Source organism: Sebastes fasciatus, chromosome 8, assembly GCF_043250625.1.
Source record: "Sebastes fasciatus isolate fSebFas1 chromosome 8, fSebFas1.pri, whole genome shotgun sequence".
Lineage (NCBI taxonomy): Eukaryota > Metazoa > Chordata > Actinopteri > Perciformes > Sebastidae > Sebastes > Sebastes fasciatus.
Window position 1 is genome coordinate 23,668,943 of NC_133802.1, and position 26,081 is coordinate 23,695,023.

Below are 26,081 nucleotides of genomic sequence, written 5' to 3' on the forward strand. Positions count from 1 at the left end.
CTGTGTGGCGTTTGCATGTCCTCCCCGTGTTAGCGTGGGTTTTCTCCGGGTTCTCCGGCTCCCTCCCACAGTCCTAAAACATGCAGGTTAGGTTAATTGTTGACTCTAAATCGCCCGTAGGTGTGAAGGTCGATGGGTTATTCCTTATTTCATGGGCTATTTTGGTATTTATACATGATTATATACTTATACATAAACTAAAAACAAACAGATGAAGCATTTGAATACTGATTTTGAGGTTGAATACCGAGGTAACGGTCGAAGCTTCGAAGCATTCGGGTCAGCCCTACCTTTAAGTCATCGTTATTATTTAATTTCTGTAATTACACGTGAATAATCGCTATCGTTATCTAGAGCGTGCCGCTGGAGGCATGGGTTGTTCTGTAAGTTGTAAATGTGTTTTCGGTTTCGCTGATCAGTATGCACAGCGGGGGTCACTCTGATTGATCTGGCTGTATGGCATGACTGAAGCCACCAGCTGGAGAGGGACGGCTGCACTGTGATATAGGGTTGCTGGACATCAATCAGACCACTTCCACTCCAGAGGAATCGGTACAAGGGAAGGGGAGGGAGAAAAGAGAGAGGGGGGGAGAGGATACAACGCCACATGGCCACTGGGGCTCGTGGCCAGGGGGCAATCCAATCTAATGAGATTGCACTGGGGAGAGAGAAAAAGAGAAAAATAATGATGAGGGAGGGAGGGAGGGAGGAAAGGGCAGTGGGAAATATTACATCATTGTGTGTATACCTCCTCAGGACCATGGCAACAGTCTAACATGTACGACCTCTGCACCAGCAGCCCAGTGACCGGGTTTTTCCAGCTTGTTAAAACAGAACTGGTGGAAAAGGAGAGATTTGTCTGGATTGTCTACATGTTCATCCACAATATGTACACATAAACTGTGAATTCTTAGACTTTGGGATTCGCTGAAAAGCTACAAATAGCTTTCTGTGTTCTCTTTTTGGAAGGTATTTTGTGCTCACTGTGAGTGTACATGTATGATTGTGTGCGTTGTATTTACATTTTCAAATTTTGCAGCCGTGAAACTATAAAACAGCAGACATGCATATACAGGTAAACACGAAGTAACATTTGCAAAGTTTGTCCAACAAAAATAGGAATATTTTCTGTATTCTACATAGCATTTCTTGAAGACAATCATCACTCCACCATAAACTACAATAAAAATAAAGGGTAAAAGAACAGAAAAGAAAAACTTATTTATATATTCATATATAATAATACATGGATTTATGGCATCAAATATCCTTTGAAATACCTGAATTACATTCAATGTTACTCTTTGTAGCATATTCAAGTTTCTCTCCCGAGGTAAAAGCCCAGCTGTAGTGGGTGTTACAAGACTGTCAGGTTTCTCCTCGCTCCGCGGCGCTTTCTACTAAGACCCTAAGATTACATACATTCTTTATTTCATATTTCTGAGGTAAAGAAATTCTTCCTGAGCATTTCAAACAAGAGTACACACTAAGAAAACGAAAAGGAGTAAGTGGAAGAGAAAACAGACACGCTGTAGGTACACGCTTTTGTTCTGGAAGTGAGATTCTCAGGAAAACTGCAGACGATGAGGAATGTGAGATCAAGAACAAAATGTATGTAGAAGTTAAGTAAATTGTTCTATTTAAAGTGTGAGTATAGTACTATTGTGTGTGAAGTATTTCTACAACCAACAACATGTTGAGTGACTGCAAGGTTTTACTTGAGCAACTTAACTCCGGGGGAAGGACAGCAGCATGTTTTTGGATTTGAGAGGGATTCTTTTATTCTTTGTGATTTTGAGTCTGTTTTGAGAATTATAGCAACGCTGCTGATTATGCATTTGGTTTGACGTCTTTTTTGGTCAAAAAACTGTGGTTTGTTGAAATGTGCTGATCCCAAGCCCTTCGTGCTGAATAATCAGTGACAATCCCATGGCTCTATCAACATTAGGATAGCATGGAAGTGGACTGGCAATAAATAGGATCCTGAGAGTAGCAGTCAAAGGGGGGATTTTCCAAACCCTGATTATCCATAATCTTGGACCACGTCACCTTGCAACAAATAATTGATTTTGTCCCGGACCAAGGTTAATCAGGATCTCTGAGAGTACCCAAATAGTATATAATCTGATTTTCCTGTTGGCCAAAAGACTAATACACTACCCCACTCAACAAGGCCTATTCATCTTTCTTTTCTTTGGGAAAAACAAAATATTGCGGATATTCATACGAAAACGAAAACAGCACACCATGGCATGCTTCTGCCAGCAAAACAACTTTGTCAGCCCCTCCCGTATCGCTGAGCTTCTCTGGCTCTTTTGGCTGCATAATCTGTAATTACAAAACAACAACAAAAACATTCCCAAGGCTTTCCATGTCGAAGCAAAGACAGGGTGGTAACGCAGTCCGAGTATAGTGACTGGCTGCTTTCTCAGTGGTTATACATCTTGCTCCACTCTATACAAGTGTCCAGTTCTTTTGTGGTGGTGTGTGGGCGCACCTTGCAGAAGGCATTCTCAAAGTCTGTGAAGGCTGGGGGTTTGGAGGATGTGGGGTGGCCATGCATGGCCCCGGTGGGGGAGGATGCTGAGGAGAGTGCGTGCTGGCTGAGCTGCAGCAGCTCCCACACCGAGAAGCCCTCGGTGCGCTGCAGCACAGCGCTCAGCTCCCTCTCGCTCAGGGTGCAGCCCTGGGGCGACAGCGCCTGCAGCAGCACCTGCCTGCGCATCCCCACGTCTGGCAGGCCGACGTGATATCGCTTGGCAAAGCTCTGGTGAACTGCGTCTTGCAGCAGATCTGGCCTTCCAGTGGCACATACAAGAATCACCAGACCTGTGGTCCCCACCTGGGCTTTCTCCAGGGTGGTCAGCAGTGTCTGCCTCAGCCCCTCCTCCTCCATGGCCTCCACCTGGCTGAGCAGCACTACAGAGGGCTGCCGCGCCCCGGCCACCTGCAAAAGAGACCCCAGAATGTGCTCTGCCTCAGCTTTCCCTTTAGAGGCCAGCATGGCTCCACTCAGCCGGTAGAAGGAAGCCCCCAACTGTGAAGCCAGAGAACGAGTCAACATCGTCTTACCCCCTCCCCGGGGGCCGAACAGCAGGACGGTTCTTGGCGGCCGCATCACTGGACTGGGCCTCAACACGGGCCACAGCAGGTCCTCCTCCAGGGCAGCCTTGACATGGGTGAGCCCGGCCAGCTCGCCCCAGCTCAGTGCCGGGCTGCAGTCCAGTAACTCCCCATTGACAAGGTCCAACAGTCGGGGGTCTGGGCTCTTCATAGTCTCAATAATCGGAGCACACAATGGGGGCCGTTTGTGGGCCTGGGAGCGGTGCTGCTGCTGTTGGATGAAGCCCTGCTCAGCTACGCCATTCTCCCCCGTCATGCCCGCTGGAGGGCTGTACTCCCCAGCTGCCCCGTACTGAGGAGACACCAGGGGCTGGGAGGAGGGCTTGCTGGGCTTGAAGGTTTGAGGGTCTGTGTTGCCTGAAGTGCTGAAGCTGTTTCCCCGGCACTCTGTTTTGTCATTCACGCTGTAGGGTGAGTGTCCCCCGGCCTTCAACTGGTCATAGCTATATTTCCTGTAACGAGACCCGTCCCCGCTCTCATCCTCTTCTATACTCATCTCGAATGCTTTTCTTTTTAATGTCCCTCCAGACTCAGATGTCCCGAGGTTGGTGCTCTGGTAACCGTAGCTGCCTCCTACCACTGTGGGCCTCGAGGGAACGGGAGTAGGGGCGGGTAGACCTGAGGGCAGGTACGTTGCAGAGGGGTGGCTGTAGCTGGGGGCAAGGCTGGTCTGGGGAGGGTACGTGCTAGGTGGGTAGTTATACACAGGTGTGGTGGGGCTATAGCTGGGCACTAGGGTGGGGGTGGATTGCAGGGTGTGGAGGGAGGCAGGGGGAAGTGCTGCACCGGGTTGGGGACAGTACCCTGAGGAAAGATAGGTGCCGTTGTAGCTAGAGGGGTACTCGCTGGAGCCGCTGCAGGAGCTGCTGCCGCTGTAGCCCGAGTCTGAGAGGTTACTGTTCACCACCGAAACGCTACCAACCCCTGGAGGGCCTGCAGATGTGGCTACAGCCTTGGAACCTGAGAGGCTGTCGTGGCCTCCAGGGGGCAACAGGGAATAGGAGGCATCAGTGCTGTGTGTCAGTGGCCAGGGCTCCAGCTCAGTCTTTGGGATGGTGAGCCCCCCAAAGACCCCCGGCTCTGGGTAGGCGCCCACGGCAGGTGGCCGGTCATACGGTGAGTCTAGCACGCCAGAATACTTCTCAGCGTAGCGCTTCAACAGGTTGGAGGCTGTGAGAGCAGAGATGTCGTCATTGGCCCAGGCGTAGTTGGAGCCGCCGCGACCACGGCCGGCGTAGAACTCCGACTTGTGGGCCGGAGAGGAGGTGGTGGAGGAGACGTCCAGGTGCTGCTCAGGCCACTGGCTGAGAGGCTGGGCATGCTCTGGGTTCCAGTGCATCTTTAACAGGCCTGACAAAAGAAACACACGGGGAAACCAGGTCAGAATCTTCCTCTAGTAACAATCATGTCAGAAAATAAGATATTGGCGGTGTAGGAATGATTATATCTCTGGAAGAAAACTGAGCTGTGCCGCTTTGTGGTCATGATATGAATCCATTTGGGTCACTCTTTATTATAAAATGCCTCCTCTCTTGTGACTGGATAATAGAGAATTGTTTTCTTCCATTTGCTTTGACTGAGAAGAGAAATAATTTGAACTTTTAGCATTTACCTTTAAGTGCAAACAGCATCCGAGGTTCCAAGGTTGCCAATTAGGGCTGCATGATTGTAAAAATATATCTAACTCCTATTATTTTTTTTTCTGATATTACAATATTATTTGCGATATCGGAGGGAATTATCATTTTTACATCATTATTTTTATTTTCATTGATTATGGTGCGATTTTTGTGGAGATATGTACCAAACAAAGATGTTTTCTGAAGTCTGTAGAATATGATGTGTAGGACAGGATATCCTTGCAGCTCCACAATATTAATTTAAAAACATTTTACTTTCAACAAATATTGTGCCTCCTGCGATTTGAAAAGTTTGCAGTAGGTCACATTGCGATTTTGAAAAAATATATATATAAAAATGTAGACATTTTCTGACATTTTATAAACGAAATAACTAATCGATTAATCAAGAAAATAATCATCAGATTAATCAACAAGGAAAATGTCCGTTAGTTGCAGCCCAAGTACAAGACAAACGGTTTGGACTACTGTATATGTCACAGCCAGGAATCTGTACTTCAGGGTTGTAAGAAATACTCCTTTCAACCAAAAATAATAGTTCAGTTTGATATATGTGCAGGTAGTAGTAGTAAACACTCATCCATGACCACTATACCCTGTGCACAGTGACACATGGTCTGAGCCCCTCCTCTCCAAGCAGCCAATGACAAGAAATGGCCTTTCTTCTGTTTGGAAATGAATCTTTTTCAGTGTTTCCATCATGCATGTTAGCAGAAGCGGCTCACATTTCCCAGAGAGGGAGAGGGAAGGTGAAGGGGAGGTGGAGGAGAGAAAGAGAAAGCTGCAGAAAGAGAAAGAGAGTGAAAGCAGATCGGTGCGTTTGAATGTGTTGTTTTGCAGCTTCCCAGCTTATGTTGGAGTAGCGCTAAGATCCCACTACTATTCCCTGTACTGCGAACATCTGCAGGTCTCCCAGAGGACCTATTGTTATCTCCCCGAGCATGTTGCTCTGAATGCCTGCTCTCTCCGCCCTGCACCCCCCACCTACCACCCACCCACCGTACACCAGAGCTCCAAAGGCCCAGTGGCCGGCTGGACAGAGGGAGGGAGGGAGGGAATAGGGAAAGAGGGTGTGTGTGTGTGTGTGTGTGTGTGTGTGTGCGGACAGTGGTGTGGAGAGAGTGAGAAAGAAAGAAAGACAGAAAGAAAGAGGAGGGGGTTGGGTTTGGGATTGCAGCATAGTGTGCTATTCATCAGCACAGTCTCCCATGGAACATTGGGAAAGTGGAATGTCTGTTCCTCTGGCTGACTTCAGCACCGGCCGAGCTCTGATTGATCATGGCTGCTACGCAGCGAACACATCGCCGAGCTAACAGCACACAGGGCAGCCGGAAAAAACAGTTTTTTGTTCCATGAATTGTTTTCACTCATGCAAAGGTCTTATTTTCCAGTAAAACATTTAACTAGCATTGCATCTGAAATGAGTGGAACATGCATATGTTTGGAAGTCTAACAACTCCTTTGCACATAATGCATCTGCTAATTTTCAGTGTTTGCCTGCTATAGAGTTCTACAGGAATGGAAGTCAATGAGTTTTCTGAATGTATTTTTAGTTAGATGCCTGAATTAAAATCTGTGGTTAACACAAGCTGAAGAGATTTTAACGTGTTCTTCTACGACATGAAATACATCAATAAATACCCTACTCGGGAATTTTGAAGCTCGTATGTGTTGCTAACAAGCGGCTAAATGAGACTACTAAACGTCATCACGTTGACTCGTCCACCTTTGCAGCCTCGTTGTGTAAACTCGCGCTCATGCGACCGTGGTGTAGTTCGTTTATAACCTAACGTTAGCTTTTTAGTTCTGGCGATTGCAATCGGTCTTCAAAAATCATAAAAGTGGCGATCATTTGTGAAGATTATCTTGCTGAACAAAACGTGTAAGTATCATAAACGTGTGTTTGCCACCCAATGGAACAATCCCATTGGCTTTTTGTTGAGGGAACCAGTGTGATGCTAACTTCTTGGTTGGCCTACAAAAATACGTCATCCCTGCAACACTCTATTCTGTTTAACCTCTCAAACCCATTTCATAGTGAATTTTCACATCTAAAGAGTATATGTTTATGTGTATTATATCACAAAAGCATAGTAATAGAGTCGTCTATTTCATGAAGACTAGCGCTGCCTCTTGCTGAGGCATTAGCTTGACATTCCACGCATAGCTTGGCATTATTGAACTGTCATGATTTACCCTGAGGTGAGGACTACTCCAGCCAGAAACAGAGAGGTAAAAAGGAATATGGCAAAAGCCGTCATTAACTGGCCTCTCTGCCTTTCCTTCAGTGGACGCCTCATGATTCATTATTCATGGCCGTCTGCGTGTGTGGAGCCAGGCTTCTTATTGCCATTTAAATCAAATCTCAATATCCACAAGCCTGCGATTCTGCTGCTGCTCCCGCGAGCTCGCTCCTTGACTTTGCCCTCTTTCTTTCCAAACCTCCCCATGTGTGTTTTCAGATTACTCCCGTTATTTATTCAGTCAGATGAGACCAGCAGACCAGATGGCCGTTGGATTATCATGTCCTTCATATTCAAATCCACTGCCTTAAGTTCCCAATGGCCAAACCAGTTCAAGTACTTCCCTAAGCTTCAGTCTACCCACACACACCCAGCAAGATGCAAACATTCTCACACTCGGTTCACTTTTTGTTTTTTTTTACAAACATGCTGAAGACATTGTCTTGTCCACACCCAGATGACCACATATTTCTGTGGCCTGACTCGCAGGTCTTTGTCCGGGGTTGCAGAAACCATATATGTCCTGCAGGCCCTTCCCATCTGCAGCCCAACCAGTGAGCAGCCCCAATAATGGGGCCTGTGTGTGACAGAGATGGATGAGAGCCCAGGGGAGCTCATAAAACCTGCAGCGGGGAGGGAGGGATGGAAGAGGGAGGGGAAGGAGTGGACAGCAGGCGCTTCGTCCTTCTCTAAGCGGACTGGAGCGGACATTAGAGGACTCAGTGAGGCGGGCTAACTGCTGTCCACTCCATCATCAGAGTAGCGCCAACACAGAATGGACTTCCCTTGACCAACGTAATGACCAGCTGCCCATACCTGAAGAACCAATTCACTGTTAAATCTGAGAGTAATTACTCTCTAAAAAAAAAAAGTGTATTACACTCAATGACTCTTTCAGTATATACACAGTGAGTCGGATGAGTGATAGGCCGTCGTTCACTTCCCTGATAAGCGCAGCAGGGTTGCAGAGCAGTTTAGCCCTTTCCATGTAATTAGATCTCGGCCTCTGCTGGATTGTGGTTTTTAGAGCAGTGGCGCTCCACAATAAACTGAGCAAGCTCTAATCTACACTTCTGCTTAAATCAGAGCAATCATGTAGATTAATTCACTGGAGGGGCAGGAAGAAAGCTAAGATTAGAAGTAGGAAATCAGGACAATGTGGACATACTGAGGGTAGCAGTGCAATCATTAGATTAACTTTCAGTACGTTGCTGGATTTCAAATGATCCTATACAACACAGAAAAAAAACATATGCTGCTAAATTAACTTGTGAATTTTGCAATCCAGATGCAAGTAGTCATGTTGCAACTTTTACTTATATACCTTTTCTCTCTCTTGCCACACCAACATCAACTCAATCTTACTCATATCAGAAGAGGATTATGGATTTAAGTAAAACATTTACTAAGAATGGACATTAGTATGTTTGAAAATGGGAATCCTGCCCTCATTCAATCATTTTGGTGGCCTTTGCTGCTGTTGTCCACATAAGTAAAGCTGCTCTGTGATCCAGTCAGAGAGGGGTTGGAAGAATATTTTAGGGCTGCAACTAACGACTATTTTCATTGTCGATTAATCGATTAGTTGTTTGGTTTATAAAATGTCAGAAAATGGAGAAAAAGGTCGATCAGTGTTTCCCAAAGTCCAAGATGACATCCTCAATGGTCTTGTTTTGTCCACAACTCAAAGATATTCAGTTTACTGTCATAGAGGAGTAAAGAAACCAGAAAATATTCACATTTAAGAAGCTGGAATCAGAGAATTTTTACTTTTTTCCTTAAAAAGTTACCCAAACCGATTATCAAAATAGTTGGGGATTAATTTAATAGTTCACAAATAAGCGATTAATCGTTGCAGCTTCAGAGTATTTAACATATTTTAGCATTTATCAGTTGTGCTGTTGAATTTATGGTGAACAGAAATCAGTTGAAATTAAGAAGAGACTGCTTTTCTGTGGACCGATGGCGTTACTTGGCTGCGAGGAGGTTGATAAGAACCTCATGTGTATGCACATGAAACTTCCCACTGTGTTTGTGTGTGGGTGTGTGTTCTCGGTTCTCCCAGGAGAGACAGATGTTCTTCTGCTGACCGCCTTACTGTCTGTGCGGCCATTGTGGCGTACGTCCGTCCAGCAGACGTGCGCGGCTTGGACAATCCAGTTGGCCCTGAGACAAAGCCTGAAGGATCCTATTGTCAGGGGCCTGTCTAATTATGGAAATCTTATTAATCTATTCAGCAGCAGTCCACTGACAGCTTTTGTGTCAGCCTGGGATTTATTGAGGGACCTGTGTGAGCTGCATCCTATTGTAGGAGTGCGTGATGAAGACAGTCTCTTCAGCAGAAACCAGCTTTACTCTGAGGAGGCCCTAAAATTAAAATTAGACCACTTATAGCTCAGGGGGAGTGTGTTAGGTTCATTTATGATTTCTGCTCTCAAATGCTCCAATCTGCCACCTAAAAAGTCACTGAATCCCATGTTGACTGAGTGAAACCAAAGTAGTTTTTGGCCTATAAAGGCTGGTGGTACTCTAGACCGTGTTGTGGTTTCCTATAAAAGAAGTATTAGTGGGTGAGCTGAAACGTTATCTTGGCAGGAAGCCCAGAGACGGAGGGCTCCAGTGCCGTTTCACAGCTCCCCTGAGGTTGCTTTCCCCTTCTCCCTTCCCGGCACTTTTGTTTTTCCTGCCCCGAGGAACAAAACGGACACGGATGCAACAACCCTTCTGGGACGGTGTGCTATTAAACTGTGCCGATTGTGAAGAGGCCGCTTGTAAACAAGAGCGCCGCGGATCAATCCAATCAGGGCTCTATTCAGGGCTGAGCTCTACCCCCACCCACCGAGAGAAAACTACCAACATCTCCACTCCATCGTACACCTCCACACACACACACATGCACGGATAGGGAGGGCAATGTGCTTGTACAAAGATCTATAAATCCTGTCATCCTCTGCTCCTAATTTCTTATAAAACATTAATAACAAGAGCTAACAGACCTGCAGATGTTTGCTTTGCTGACTCAACTTCACAATCACAAAATATACAACACCAAGAATAAGGCAAGCATTTACTGCAGAATTAAAAATGTTGTTTTTTTGCTGTCCTGTTTCGGAATACGGTACCTCTGTGTTCTTGTTTTATAAATATAGGCGCAAAACAACCAGTTCTGCATAACAAGATTGGTTGATTCCTGTTTTTGCAGTGCGAAAGAAAATCAGAAGAACGACCTGATTTTCAGAAAAAAAAAAAGATGTAGCTTTTTTTGCCGCGTAATATTCGCGTTCAAAAACAACAGTACGAAAAAATATATTGACGTGTGAATTAATCGCACAAAAAATACGCTGCCGGAGTGAAAAAGCCTTAAAAGGGTAATTATGTCTGTTCAGCCAGGAGGTGAAAAAATATGTTGGGTGTGAATTCACTTTATGCCGAAAGACAAAATTCTTTTAATATTTCTAAACAGAAAGTCACAGAGAGGGCAGTGTCAAATAGTTTTGAGAATGCTGCTCCGGCTGTTGTGTCAGTATGTCAGGGATACAATTTAGATAACATCTCATTAACAGCCACTTTAAAAAGAAAAGCTTCAAATGAATGCAGCTACAATACAAACAAAGCACAGAGCCGCACCAAACGGGAATGACAGGCAGAAAGTGGAGAGAAGGGCAGAGTGTGACAGACACTATATTTGTGCTGATAAATCACAAACTTGATGCTCTGAAGACTGCATCGGTTGTTTTGTATTCAGCAAGCGCGAGCCGATCAATGACTTATAGGATGAAACTCCTGCTCGCTGGACATAAATATGTAGAAGAAATTATGTCTTTCTTCAGGAACACTTCTGCTCGTTTAAACAAACATCCAATAAACTGCTTCGCACAATCAAGAGTTTAGCGTGCAAAGGGAGAGGAATCTGTTATTTATCAGGGTTTGTTATCTTGATTTGTCGCTCACTCTTGAAGCCCCCTTAAGTCCTCTGTTCTCAAGTTCACTGTGATTTATGACACTAATATCAAGCAGGGCATTCTCACTCGGCTGCAGCCGTCCAGCCGCTGCACACTACCTGGTCTGTCATAAAAAACACCAATCTGAGAGGCCGGCCACAACTCACGGCGTGGCAGGTGGAGACGGCTGGAAAATTGTCTCTGGATGTTCTCTCACTTTGGTAGGAAATACACATTTTATAAGCTCAGTTTGTACCAACATGTTGAAAAATGATGATGAATTCCTCACATATATTGTGGATTATACTCATGTTACCTCCCACAGATGCTGAATAACCTTATCGTGTGGGGTATTGTCAAAAAGCTGTTAAAGGAAGTTTGAGGTCAGTCCTAGAGGCCCTTCCCAAAGCGCCTTAAGACGGGGATAATGCGCACACCACACAACAGGGATCATAATTCATCAGACATGCATAATTGGGCATTGCGAGGGAAAATTATTATAAATCTATGCGTTAGTCACAGGGCTGCTATCAATCAAAAGAAACACAATCCCACTCTGCCTTTCGCTCCCTCTGGCTCATCTGCTCCCTCTTTCATGGCCCTAAAAAGATGCAATAACAGAGGAGTGCGGGAGATCTGGTGGGGAGTTTTCACACCTGCTGCCCCGCGCACGAGCAGACGCAGCTCTTTTCACACACGCCTCACCAGTCCAGTCCCAGGAGGAAGGAGCCCATCTCCTGCAGTGGCATTGAGGGATGTCCTCTGTGTGTCTCCCTCTCTCCGTCCCTTCCTCTCTCTGTGGATAGAGCTATCTGCACTCCATGTATCAGGATGACACTTTGACTTACTCTATTTTTTGTTTTAGCCCCCTTTGGGAAAGTTTCAGGCCAGCTGTCAGAATAGTTTTTGTCAGCTAACCGGGTTTTATTAGAAGAGAAGGACAAAAATCATACTGCCCTTGTCTGTAATAAAATATAGTTAGGATAAAAGATTGTTCAAAAACCAGTCGCTAAACAGAATAAACCTTGGTAAGTCTCCAATTCATTAGCGGTGAACGAATATTCGGGGTCATTAAAAGTTGTTGTTTTGCAGAGGGGACGGAGAGGAGCAGTAGCCAAACTACTTGACAGCATTTGTTAAACATTGATTAATTGACAAACGTGTTTAGAATTGCTAATGATAGTGCAGCAAAAAGCAATCTGAGAGCGTGCTCATTTTACAGCCCTTTTCTCTGCACTCGCCGAAACTACAAAAAGCCTCCGGAATAATTGCTGGATACGTCACTTCATGCTCGTAATTTTAGAAACAACTCCCCCCATCCCCCGTGCCTGCTAACGCACGTCCACAAATGGCAGAAACCCCGTACAACCCCCCCTCCCCTTCAAGAAAAACAGGGTCCCTATTTTCTGTGACTGCAGGCTGGCTTTAGGTCATTGTGTCCACTAATATATCAAAGAACAGCTGTCCTAAGGCTCTGTGATGACCAATCACCCCTTCCATCTGTCTCACTCGCCCAATCTCTGCTCCATCTCCCCCTCCTCAGCTCTATCTTTCCCTTGCAATCTCCTTCTTGCCCTGATTCTCCTCTTCTCCACCTCCCGTATTCCCCCCCACATTCCCAGTAAGCATTCCCTCCTTTCTGTCCAAATCCCCCGGACCCTCCGTGCTCACATATAATATACTCTGAGCACATGGACAGCTCTGGGATTTGTTGTTTTCTGTCAGTACACACACAAATTACAGGAAGCTCAATATATCAACAGCCACACTTCCCTCTGTGGCATTTTATGATCACCGCACTACAAACAACTAATGGCATAACGATTAAAGTATGTTATTTCTCAAGCGTGGTTATTTACTAATTAGCCGTGCGGGTGTGAAAGAAGTTGTGTCTCATTGTCGAGCTCTGAATTCTGCTGCCTCAGGAATCCAGTGAAGTGTTGCCATCCAAATGAGCCTCACCACCTTGCTTCTTAATTGGGCCCTTAACGGGAGCCGAGGGCGCCTTAATGAGCTGATGAACCCTCAGAGAGACGGAGCGCCGGGCCAGTGGACTCACAGGGCCCTGGGTCCCTAACCTTCTTTTCTTGTGGACACAAAACGCATGCAAACATACACACAGACGTACACACAACCACACACACACTGGGGGCTAATTAGAGCCCATTCACACCCTACACTAATGATCCCGGCTCTTATTCACACACACTTTAGCAGGCTCTGTGTTTACTAAAGGGCCTCACAGGCCCCTCCACTGCAGCACTCATACCACTCCTGCCTACAATAGGGATAGACCTCCAACCTGCTCCTTCAGGGGCCACGATGAGATGTGCTCCTTCTTCTTTCTATACAAACTACTCCATGACTTAGCCGAGTCATTCACAAAGACACTTGCACAAAACATAAAAACAGAGCCAGGGAGAGAAAGGAGAGGGAGAGGGGTCAGTCAGAGGAGAGCTATAAAAACTGCCAGATCTGGACTCCTGTGTGTAGTTGCTCTCTGTGTGTGTGCGTGAGTGTGTGCCGTTTTAAAAGAAAAGGTATCGCTACACCAGCGGGGGCCCCAGCAACAAGAGTTAGGGCACTCCTGGGTTGGCGGCCTGGGACTGATTTAAGAGTGTGTTTGAAGTGCAGATTACAGATTCTTTGCACCAAATCCCTCCAGGAGTATCCATGGCCCCTGGAATCTCTCTCAGGTTTCGTCTCAGGTCCGGCCGTGGCTGCTCGCCTCAGCTTGAAGTCCTCCGGACTGGCCGGAGACGAGGGCCAAGGCCGGACACGCCGGGGAAAGAATGAGACACACACACATTGGCTTTATGTGGGATCCAAATAATTGAGATTTCTAAGAGCAGTCCTGATAACAAAGAGTTAAGTGTGTTTTTGGGGTGTATATGTCCTAACCGTGAGTCACCATGTGTGCATGAGACCCGCTCAGGGGCAGAAATGCCTATAGCAGGAGTCAGAAGTAGCATTGGGAAGCAGGAACACTCCACATTCCCACAAAGGGGATTCCAACATGGAGGTGAGAGTCTTCGCATGTCCTGCACAAATGCGAAGTCCCTCACAGTCATATTTCTGCTCAGCAGAATCATGACTACAGTCTTTAAGTAAAAGACAGTGAGCTGCAGTGTCACCACCAGCGTGCACAGGGGTGTGTTTGTGTGTCACTGGTCTGAGAGTAAACAACGTGACTACCTAACACTGCCGTGTGCTCTCATACGTTCCTTCAACGCACACTAGCAGGCTGTTCTGAAACGATCTCCCCGCTGCAGAAGCTCTTCAGAACAGAGTAACTCTGTACATGAAGGACCATGAAGCTTCTGGACAGAGCAGATGAAAACCAGCATTGTGCATCCCGATCGTAAACGCGAATCACACACAAAGGCAAGAACGTAGTGTACTGGGATGTTCCCATGAAGGACCAGCAGTGTGCTGGCGCCGAAGGCATGCTAACTATTCCACCAGCAGTTTGTGACATTCTTGGACGTGCTGTCTACTTTAGCAGCAGGGAGAGTCAGTGTGGACTAGCAGGGTGCAGGGAGCTGATGGAACAACCACTTAAACAGGCCTTGATGGGAAGCAAAACAAGCATGCATGTTCTTACAAATTAATGGTCCTTCAGTTTTACTTGAGCAAGTCAGCCGGATTTAAAGCTATAAACATCTTTTAAAAGGGAAAAATCACAACATGTTCTGGGGGAACAAGTCTTAAATCAACATCATCAAGAGCCACTTGTGAGAGGACATGTTCCATAACAACACATGAGGTCAACTACGTGTTCGGCAGGCAACAACTCCACTCATCTTATGAGCGGGCGTATAATAACATTGGCTATTTCAAGGGTGAAATTTACAAAAAAGCAAACAAAGCGTCATGGTTACTGTCAAACATCGGCTCATGATGCTTTAATCAGGCTGTTTTTGTCCGGTATGATTTCTCACACCCACACACTCGCCTTACACAGACTACATTTTTTGAATGCTAAAAAACAAATTCTAAGTTTTTACCATCAATTATGATGTAATACTTTTTAAATGAACCATTCTGTTTGATTTTTTCCCTCTTTTCATGTAACTGTCATGCCAATAATGCTCCTTTCAGGCGAGTTAAAGAGCTGGGAAAAAGGGGGCTGTTGAGTCCGAGGCCACGGAGGCAACCCCATGCTGGCCGGCAAACAATGCTGTTTTGGAAAGCCAGAGCACTGGACTCAAATGAAACCTGGTGGGAGGGTGCAAAAGGGGGGGGGAGGCCAAAACTGTACACGTCAGTTATTAGGTCAGCATTGAAGGGAGAGAAGAGAGAACGGAAAGAAAAGGGGGGAGAGCAGGGGGCAGCGTGTGTGGTGGTAAGTCCTGAGCTGTGTTGGTAAAATGACACTGGCAGAACTGAGGGGTTTCTGCTGCTGCTTAAACCATCAGCCCTACAACCTCCCTCTGTCCCTCTTCCTTCCCCAATCGGCATCTTCCGCCTGGTGATGAAACATTCAGACGGGGTCGGTGCCCGGGGTTTAGCGTTTCCACAGTGCACGTCAAGGAAAAAGTCAGGTTTCTGCAATGAGGCTTGCACATTTTCACAGCTATCTGTGCATTTTTACTTCTATTTGCAAACTACAGTGTACACTCCTGCTTATTTTTTGCAGTGGGGGCTCATTGATTCAGGCAAAGTCCAACTCAGTCAAGTGGGGCTGTTCGGTGTGACATGCAGTAAAGGTAGAGAGAAAGAAAGGTGTACTCACTATAGGGGACAATAGGACTCAGCATTCTGTGGAGCTGGTCTCAGTGAGGACGAATGCTGTTTTGTGAATGCCGGCTAAGGTTAGCGTCCGTCCGGCTGTAGTCCATCACTAGCATGAGCTCGCATTGACAACAGAACAGCCCTAAAAGAGAGAGAGAGAGAGAGAGAGAGACAGAGAGAGAGGTGAGGCAGTTACAGGCTGCTGCACAATGTCTGGACAAACACTCACATGTCAACCACAGCAACACAAACCTAAACACACACACACAAACACACAGGCCAGAATTCACCCAGAGTATGATAGAATTACTGACCAACCTGAGAACCCTATCAGTGTAACACAAACAGCGTTCACACACACACACACACACACAGTTTGGCAAATTGACACACACAAGGGTGTTCATTATAGGCAGGCATTAAGCTGATTGTGAAGCAGCGTTCAGCCTCCAAAGAGGGCTTTCTAAATCTGCCTCACAAAAAGACTCATGCATACCACTGCTCTGTGCACTGGGGCAATAAAGACTGCATTCTTAGGAGACCGGACACTTTTGGAGCTAAAAATGCAGAGGAAATTTTTACTTTTCAAATTATCTAAAAAAATGAATACACCTCTGTTTGAGGTGTGCTGAAAATGTAAATCATGCAGTTAAAAAATACTAATTAATTCAACCAATTATATGTCTATTTTCAAAGATATGTAAAAATGAAATCTATCTGTATTCTGGTTTGTGTTGCAAATGTCATATTTCAATCATGCACAGATTAAAGACAGTTTAATCCTCCAGTTTCTATCATTTTTATTCTGATATAAAGGCACCTCTCAGAGTAAACCCAGGAGATTAAAACATTTTTTTTCTTTCTCAATTCTGTGGACACCAAAGCACAATTATTTTTGCGTCAGAAAATAGTGTAAAAATAATAGAGAGATGACTGAAATTATCTTCCAGTTTTTTTAAATGTGTGAAAACCTTTTTAGCAACAAATAAACATGTACGTGTTTCCGTAAATATGTATAACAAAATATGAAGCTGCTGTTCCTATTGAAAGAACAAAATCACAAGCAAAACATACAAACTCAAATACATGAAACAAATATTATGACATTGACTGCTTTTTGCACATTATCACAGTTGAGACTCTATTTGTCTTAGTATGTATACAACCAGTCTACATTCACTCATATACCATTTCATATGGAAGACAAATTATGCAATGACTGCACGGCTGTCCCTGGACACCAACACTGCCTCCGACTACGACCCCTTCTGCTCTAACTGACAGTCAACTTTTAACACTTCAGCCCAGAATAACTAAACTGCACTACGGCAGCAAAACCACAGCTTCCACTTAAAACAAACACAGCTCTGTCCTCGCACAGTTCAGAGAGAGGCTGAGAGGAGGAAGGCAGAGTTTTGGTTTGCTTAGAGAGAAATGTCTCATGGCCAAAGAGGGGAGCTGCTACAACACGCTCAGCACCGGTCCTCCTCCAACTTGAAGCCAGCCGGCGGCGCCAAATCAAACAGCGGGGAGAGCATGACAGCAGATCATCACAGAGATGCAGAGAAGACAGGCAGCCTTACCTATTCATGCCTGCATGTCCTCCATCAGATCTACGATAATCCCTGGAGCAGACCAGACTCGTGTGTGCACTGCTATGCTTTTTTTCCACATATGGGACACAACTCCACTCTCTCTCTCTCCCTCCCTCTACCTCTCTCTCTCTCTCTCTAGCCAGTGACAACAGAGTGAGCACTCAGCTCCCCTCCCCCCATGGATCTCCCATCCCCCTCTCCCTCCCCTCCTTCTCTCTCTTTATGCTAAAAGTATTTAAGTAGGGAGAGAGAGAGAGAGAATGAGGGGAGGGCAGCAGAGAGGGAGGGGGACTGACCAATCAAGCTCTGGAGGAGAGAGAGGAGATCATACTGAAGCTTGGACACAGTGGAGAGGGAGAGAGTTTTTGGTTGGAGGGAAATGACCAGGCTAAGTTTGGTTTGCCCCGGGAGGATTAAGACAGAGCTGGAGAACAGTGGTGAGATTGTGTTGAAACACAGCAAGGAACAATCTCTCATTTCTTCTCTGACTGACTAAATCAGAACAGATGATGATCAAGTTACTTGAAAGATGTAATCATTTACTTATTAAAAAGTAATGACACTACCTAAACCTGCAGTAGGCAGAATGTTTTTGGCATCTTTGGGCAAATTTCCATAATAAACTTTCAACATATTGTAATTCAAGTGTTCTGAGAGAAAACTAGTCCTCCTCATGGCTCTGTTTTCAGGCTTTAAAAATTTAGTGACAGGAGACTTTGGCCAATCACAGGTCATTTCAGAGAGAGAGAGTTCCTATTGGCTGTTCATTCAACGGAGGCATCTGTCAATCATTCACAAACTCCAATCAAACGGTAAAACTAGGCAGCGCTGATCGAATATGAATCAATATTTTGTTACTGTAATGCCTATTTCTCGCCTCAAATGTTTCTAGAAACATCTTGTGGTGTACTGTTTAGCTGTAAAATTAGAAAGTTAGAAGGACCCAATGATTTAAATAAGGGCTATTCAAGTGTTCGTAGTGGGAAGTTGATTTACCACAAAAAATCACAGTAAAACCTTTCAAAGAGAACAAACTCCAAAAGCTAAACATGCAATAGTTCTAGTAAACACTACAATAGTGTTGAATATATTTGATGCATTTATGATCAAATATTTATGTCACTCAGAAATATTTCCGAGCTCCATCTACCTCATGGTCAGGTGCAGTTTTATTTACTCGCTCTTCACACGCAGCTGTCAGGCTGTTTTTAGCGCCACACTGAGGGCCACATGGCCAAGTCATCTCCTCCTGTTACACGGAGCCGCTACTCCTGGCAAGTTTCAATGTTGCTCTGCCACACAAGCTACAGGACACCACACACACACACACGCACACACGGTCCACCCAAAATGTTCCTATACAAGTGAGCATATAGAGTGAGCGGACCAGCTGAAAATAGAGAGGGACATTGTGATCATATGTTTGGTGTCCAGAGCATCCCATGCTCCTCATCATGTGACAGTATTGTGGAAAGTGTTTACTCTTAGAGCAGCCTGGAGGCCTACTGACATGAAATGAACCACCCTGTATTGTAGCCATGCTAGTTCTCGATGTAGTCTAATTATAACTTTCTCACATTTATCATTAAAGGATCATTTTGGTTAACTATATTAACTATATTTTCATAGTTTGCCTTTGGCATTCCTATCAATACAATGAACAAGTTAAATGGTAAGATGTAGGAACGTACCGACATTTCTAAAAAAGAAGTCAGTCTGGACAAGAGACACTAGCAGTTTTAAAGCGGTTTTAAAGGGCAGGTACATTTTTTTTGTTTTTGTGAGGTTTTTATTTCATTCTGTAGCTTCACAGTGGTGTTCCTCATGTATTCAAATCCCAACATTCAAATTTTGGTAAAAGAATGTATGTTTTAGCATCAAAATGTTATTCTTAAAACATTTTCCCACGTGACCTGACGTAGGTTTCTGCATGATGACGCTGCTTCAAGTACAGTATGTATACGGTACATCTATGTAGTCAGTGTATAACAGAAACTTAGATGGCAGTCCGCACGCCCCCAGTTTGGAGAAGTAGACAGGAGTACCGGCACGGAACCTAAGCATTGTACTGCTGTGAACGCCACGTTAGTTCGGATCCGAAAGTCACAAAATAACACCAACTAACTAACCGATCGATGCAGCGGTACACCAGCAACTCCCGTGTCCTGCAGGGTAAAGTGACTGTTTTTGTGAATGGTGTCTGGTCTGGCTTCTGTTCCCCGTCGGAAAGGGCTGGCTGATGGCGAGGTAATGCTGTAAAAATATTCTAAACATAGCGTACACTTAAACTGATATTGATTTTTGTAAGTGGCTAAAATACGTTTTTCTGCTGCTCCCGTCCACAGCCGCTTTACCTCGCCGTCAGACAGCCCTCTCTGACGGGGGACTGAAGCCGTTATATCACCCTCTTCACAGCTACCAGAGTCCATTCACAAAGTCTGAAATTTTATTTTGAAAAACGTGAAACTATAAATAAAACCCCACTTCAAAGAATCCAAATCAACCCTTTCAGTTATTTCTAAACGTAGCACAGCAAACTTTGACTCAGCTAGAGTTCATATTATTCATAACCTTATTGATTGGCTTAATTTTGTATCTTACGTCACTGCTTTTTGCAATGGCTGAGTGGGCGTTTCCATTTGAAAAAAAATTAACCCGCCCTTTAAATAAAACCTCTCCATTATCAATTTGCCAACCAACTTCTTGGTTCTACTTTGGCCTACCTTGACGTTGGGCGCACACACTCAATTTTACTGTGCAGTTTCCTATGCAACGTTGGCTTGTTTTCAACCTATGTGATCATCTGACACCTTGTGTTTCTTGCTTGTCAGACCCTCTTATATCAATGTCAGTGTGTTCCCGGGTACTTTAGTGAGTACAATGTTATAACAGATAGAACTGATTGCCCAAACTACAAAAATAACATCCAAGTTGTAATAAAGAGTAATTATCCTTTAAACACATGGCCTCTGAAAATGCTAAGACATGTGGGTTGAGCTATTTTAGTAGATACCCCAGTGGTCAGTGACATGGCTCAAATTGGAATGTAGGGCAATAAACCCGTTGGAGGAAACGCTGCAACTCATTAGAGTGGTTACAAAACTTAACACACCCAGTGAGTCCCAGTTCAGAACCACAATTAGACTCCTTAATGTTTTCCCTAATATGGGATCCTCAATAGATTTGCTAATGGTGTCTCTGTGGGGGGTTAACCGAGGGTACGGTTGAGTAGGGATGTTGAAAGCAGACAACTCTGGCGCTCTCTCTATCACTCTATTGCCTTATTAGTGCTGAGGCAGCAGTGTGTGGACACAGGCAGCCTGCTGAGCCCAGCACTACTGAAGCACAAAGACTTCAGGGCCCCAGGACACGAGACGAGCCAAAAACTGAGAAAAATAAGACTGAAAGAGAGTTTGAATGAGGCGGAGACAGAGCAGGTACGCCTGTACTGACTAGTTTCTGAGTCACATGACTGATTGTTTTGAAAGGCAGTGTCCAAAATCAACTTTTTGACTCACCAGCAAAGAAGACTGGTAGATGAAAAAAATCCACTGGCCAAGCATATATTTTTACCAGCCAAAATAACACACATATACATTAGTTTCAGTACATTTCATTGAGATAATAAGGTATTATGTTGAATACTGGCAACACAGAACAACTCATGCCTCAGCATCGTACTGTAGCCAGCCTCCTACAACTCCTTTATCTCCAAACCTCTATTTCTGTGCTTCGTCCGCCTTTCCGTCAGTGGGTTTTCATTTTAGAGGTTGGCTTACTCCTTGTAAATATCGCCACATAATAGCTAAATTACCCTTTGCTAAGTCCTCGAACGCAGACTGGCCAATCATAGCGTAGCATCGGAAAGCTCAGACAACTATACGGCTCTGCTCCATAGACTCTCATGCAATGGTTTAAGATTTTCTTCATTTTCAGACTTGTTTTGCGGATTTCAAACTAGTCATGGTTAAACGTGCACGTGTAATAGTGACCCAGAGAGGTTGGAAGCAGATATATGTTTCTAAAACGTTACGTTTAGACGTAAAAACCTGTGGAGCTAACATTAGCAGAGTACGTTGGCACATCATTAACACATGCCTCTTTAATAATTGTAACAGTAATAAGCAAGAGATTTCCTCACCAAACGGGAAATCTACCCGCATTTGGCGTTTGACGGGTGTTAATTTCAGACCCTGTTGACAGGTGTCAGTGTCAAGATCCCGCCCCCTTCTCTGACATGCATACAGATATTTCTGCACACTTGTGACGGCTCAGGCTCGCCAAACGTTCAGAGGACATTCAGTCCAGCGGACAATGTGGGACATGGGTTACTGTCAGGGCTGGGAGGTGTCGTAGGTGCCTGGTGGTTGGAGGTTAATGGAGAGATATGACAGGCAGACAAAAGAGCCATGGCAGGCTGAAAATGACTCCTGAATGGACATAGGGTACAGGTCAACACGCTAGTGTTTGACCTCATACTCTGGGGCAGGTCAACTCAACACCTCCATTCAGCAGGTTGTTCGCCCAACGATGAACTATGATAGCAGGTCAGCCAGTTTCATCGAGCCAAACTGATGAATCAGGATAATACCTAATTAGATTAAATGAAAATCTGCATGCTGCGCAGCCCACAGGGTGATTAGCTAAGCAAAATATCATGCTTAATGGCTGTATAGACATTGTTCCTCATCTGAGAGGGAGGGAGTCAAAGTTGCAGTTCCTAATGAAAATATAATACAATCGACCTCCTGCACACCTTCACACCTTCACACCTAACTAGCCATGGGAATTTCAGGCAAAAACTATGGGAACTATTTGATCAGTCTGGGGGAAAACAGCGTGTAGAGCCGGCACATTTTCACATCCAACTTGATGAATTAACTGACCAAACTGTTGCAACAGTGGATAGACTAACTAAGACAGTTTTTGTGAGTTTTATTTAGTTTCTGTCGAGTTTGAATAAATTGTGTTTTACATGCGCTGGCGCTCAAACACATGTCCCAGCTCAGCACCACACACAGTCACACACCTGTAGCGATGGAGAAAGAGCTGAACTCAACATGCTACACACATTTGTGACGGTAAAAACAAGAGAAATATATTTTTTAAGACAAGATCATATAAACTATTAGATTTTTTTATAACTGAATGACTATTTGAAAAGCATGACTCATCCCTACACCCAACATCAGAAAACTGGCAAAGTGCTGAGTCATGTGTGTAAGGACAGTGATGGTGTAATCCAGCTGTCATATGAATGCTGCGTGGTCGGGTGAAGTGGAATATTAATATAAATAGGAGGGGTGTGGTGATTCATATTTTTTCAGCCAGTCACATTACATGTCTCATACCACTCAAAAAACTGGAAATACACCACCCAAAGAATGTATGTAAATTATGTAAACAGTGACACTGTTTGCGATCGTAGTATCTTACATCAAAATTAAAAAATAAAAAATGAAGTAGCTTAACCAGGGTTTCCACCAGTGTACTGCATCCTAAGTTGACTCCCCGCCGGGCCTAAGCATCGAGGAATTATGTATTTTTAAGATGAAAATGTGTTATGCAAGTAGCCAACTCCTTTAAGTAATAACTGTGTAGGTTGTGTACTTAACGTTAACGAAAGTGTCGGTGTGCGATCGACAGATAGAGAGAGAGCGAGCGTGTGTGACAGACTGATGGCGAGTATGAAGTCAGCAGTAACGCTATAGCTGTGAGCGTAGCAGTGCAGTGTGTGTACAGTTTAGGCTGTTGGTGAATAAATGCTACAACTCTTCAAGAGTTGCTTGCTTGCCACAGTCTGTTTACTGAAGGGTTCGCCCCGAAGTTAGCCACAACTTCGGCTCAGGCTTTCTTAAGGTGGACTGACCTTTAAGGTGCATCAGCGCTATTCTCATTATGACAAGCTGCTCCTCCGAGTTCCCATTCCCCCGCCGCAAGAAAGCAAGAAAGAACAGATAGAATAAGATTATTAATGGATTATCAGTGGAATGGCAATTATTTGTCTAGCGAACATACATAAAAAACAATGCCCCTGTTATCTAAAAGTCCATAGACATTGTAATAAAGACTCTGTAGATAACCATTGAGGTTGGAGCCTTGTGGATCTGGAGGCTGTGAACAGCTATATGACCTGAGTGGACCAGACCTCAGTTATGACCTCGGGACGTAGATAATTGTTCCCAGGACTGTGTGCACTGGCCAGACCAAAGCAATACTTCGGGGAAACTAAACATCCAAATTCAAACATGTTGGCCTGTGAGCAGAAAAAGATGCCAGACAAATTTTGCACTTTTTGTTTTCAAAACACACATTTCATGTCATTTCCTGCATTACTCCCCCTCCTGGGAAAGCATCTAAAAGCTCAATGAAGCATGAGAAACTATGCACCCTGCCTATGCTGAGGAGTGTGTGTAAGGATTGTGCATGCTTTTACGTATCCATAAACAATCCACAAATGTGTGCGTGGGTTGTGATAATCAGTTCCAGGCTCCCAAGGTTGGCTAATATCATTTCATTAGAGCAAGGGAGCGAGTGCCGGGGCTTTGGCCGAGATTAGGGCAGAGTGAGAAACTCTACTCCAGCCCCAGTTGCCCCGAAGAGGGCTGGCCGAGCAGTGGAGGAAGGGACAATGTGTGTGTGTGTGTGTGTGTGTGTGTGTAAGAAAGAGCTGGACAGGGGGGGTCAGCAGGATTATTAGTGGGAGGTTCAGCTGTTTATTATTCCAATTCTATCTCTAACAGCTGAAAATTGGAGAATTAGGCGGCAGCCCTGAGCAACCTGGGGATCAATGCAGAGGGGTTAAACCCTGTGGCAAGGCTCCACACACTGACAGCGCTCACAGATACTGACGCAGCACACACACACACCACAGAGGTCATTCACAGAACTTAACAGACACATCAGATTTACCGCTCTGAAGTGATAAGACACTCACAGACTTCACAGGTCGATGAATAGCTTCACATTTCAGACGTGGGCGAGTGTTTGAAAAACATACGGCTGTGTTAGCTGGCTGCTCAATGCGTGAGGTTTTTGTTGAAATTCTATTGTAGCATTTACAGAGAAACTCTTTTCACTTTGCCATTATGCTGCTGATCATGACCTCTGACCAGAGAGGAACTACAGACAAAGCCAGCCGAACAAACTCTTTAAACACGCTGGAACACATCAATCCAACTCTCAATACATCACAACACACATGGACTTTCTCTGCTACATACACTGTTGGCATGAGCCTGTAGTGTCAGAGGGTCTCTGGTCACGTCCATGCATGTTGCTAATCTGGAGAGGGACATGTGACACTCAGAGCTGTGAAACCTGAACTTTCTACGCCATGCAGGCATGCAAGAGGGCATGGAAACAGGTCTTTGGACATATGGAGATCTGGGAGCAGTGTTCATTTTGGCAGCTATTTTAGATTTAGCCTTAAAACAAAAATGCGTATTAGTTTTAGTCATTTTCATCCTTCATAGTTTTAGTCTAGTTTTAGTTGACAAACGATTTTAGTCAAAATGTTTTCTCTCGTAATTTTGTCAGATATTTTTTATTTAATCTTAGTCCTGTTTAGTCATCAAATTATATTGAACATTTCTGTCATTTTAGTCAAACTTACTTCACATACAATTTTATCTTATTATAATCTGATGAAAAACACAGGTTGAATGATAAAGAATGCAGCGTTGCAGTTAGTTTGAGTCCTGACTGCGCTCATTAATGATGCACGGTTCAGTCGCACCCACCGGTCCGTTATGAGAGCCAATCTGCCCACCTAACATATAAAACTATTCGTTACTCAACCACCCGATCCGGACCCGACCCGCATACCGCCGAATTAATGCATTATAGTAGCACAATTGTCAGTACTGAGGTGTTAGACAAGAAGGACAGACGGACTTAGCACCGCCGCGAGACAGAGTGACAAAAATGAAGAGAGATTTTGGTAAAATGTTTATGTTTTTAAAAATACATTTTAGTCTTTTTTTGTCAATGACATTGCATGCTTGATATCGCCACCGTTAGTGCTTCATGACGTTGGTGCCGTCTCGTCATCATCTCATCTTAGTTATGGAAAAAAAGGTCATTGACGAACATAGTTCATCATAGTTTTCATTAACAAAATCAACACTGTCTAGGAGTTGAATTTAGATTTTAAATGGGCTTCTAGCTCTTTCAAATTACAATCTGTGGGTATTTTGTGTTGTTTCAGTGTCTTAGGTTTGTTTTCTGTGCTGAGGAAGTAGGTAGGCTAACAGGCAGACAAACTAGGGGAGATAAAGGGGAGAAGATGCTGACAAGACTCAATCCTTATGCAGTCGAACATTAACTCCAGATGTGGAGATCTTCTCATCAGCTCCATGGATCAGTCCTAGTGTTTGCTGGCATTTGGACTACAGCTCTTAATGCCTCTCATGTCGATTTACAATGACAACAGCTAAAATTACAGTCAAAGAAAAGCAATTAGATGGTGAGTGCTGCTCATGGGATTATTCCTTAATGTTCACAGTAGATTAAAACCTATTAAACTGTGTGTATTATTGTGTGTGTGTGTGTACATCCTTTCAGCCTTTAAGCTGTAATTAAAGACAGTGAGCTAATCCACTAGCTGTAGGACCTAACACTTGTAACTATCAATAAGCAGCCCTGCCTCCTAAAAATTACATTCCCATACAACTAAACTACATTCTCAATTACGTTTGGAAGGATATACATATCACAAATTTGCAAGTCTGCGGACGGCCGCAGCGAGTGACGTAGTACAATGAGTGACGCGCAGAGCAGTTGTAATATAATAATAACGTAATA

General features: G+C 44.5%; 1 protein-coding gene across 3 annotated transcripts in view; it reads right to left on the bottom strand.

Moving 5' to 3' along the window:
* The window catches only part of fignl2 (fidgetin like 2), a 55,276-nt gene continuing 29,195 nt past the window's right edge, over positions 1–26,081 (bottom strand). The window contains exons 1-3 of one of the 3 annotated variants that reach the window (XM_074644473.1): positions 17,265–17,422; positions 15,683–15,823; positions 1–4,473 (exon numbers count right to left, since the gene is read on the bottom strand). In XM_074644473.1, coding sequence (XP_074500574.1) covers positions 2,429–4,473; positions 15,683–15,707 — 2,070 coding nt within the window. In that variant the 5' untranslated portion in view covers positions 15,708–15,823; positions 17,265–17,422 and the 3' untranslated portion in view covers positions 1–2,428. Of the gene's footprint in view, positions 4,474–15,682; positions 15,824–17,264; positions 17,424–26,081 lie in introns of those variants that run through there. The other 2 variants (XM_074644474.1, XM_074644475.1) reach the window with 2 other exon arrangements.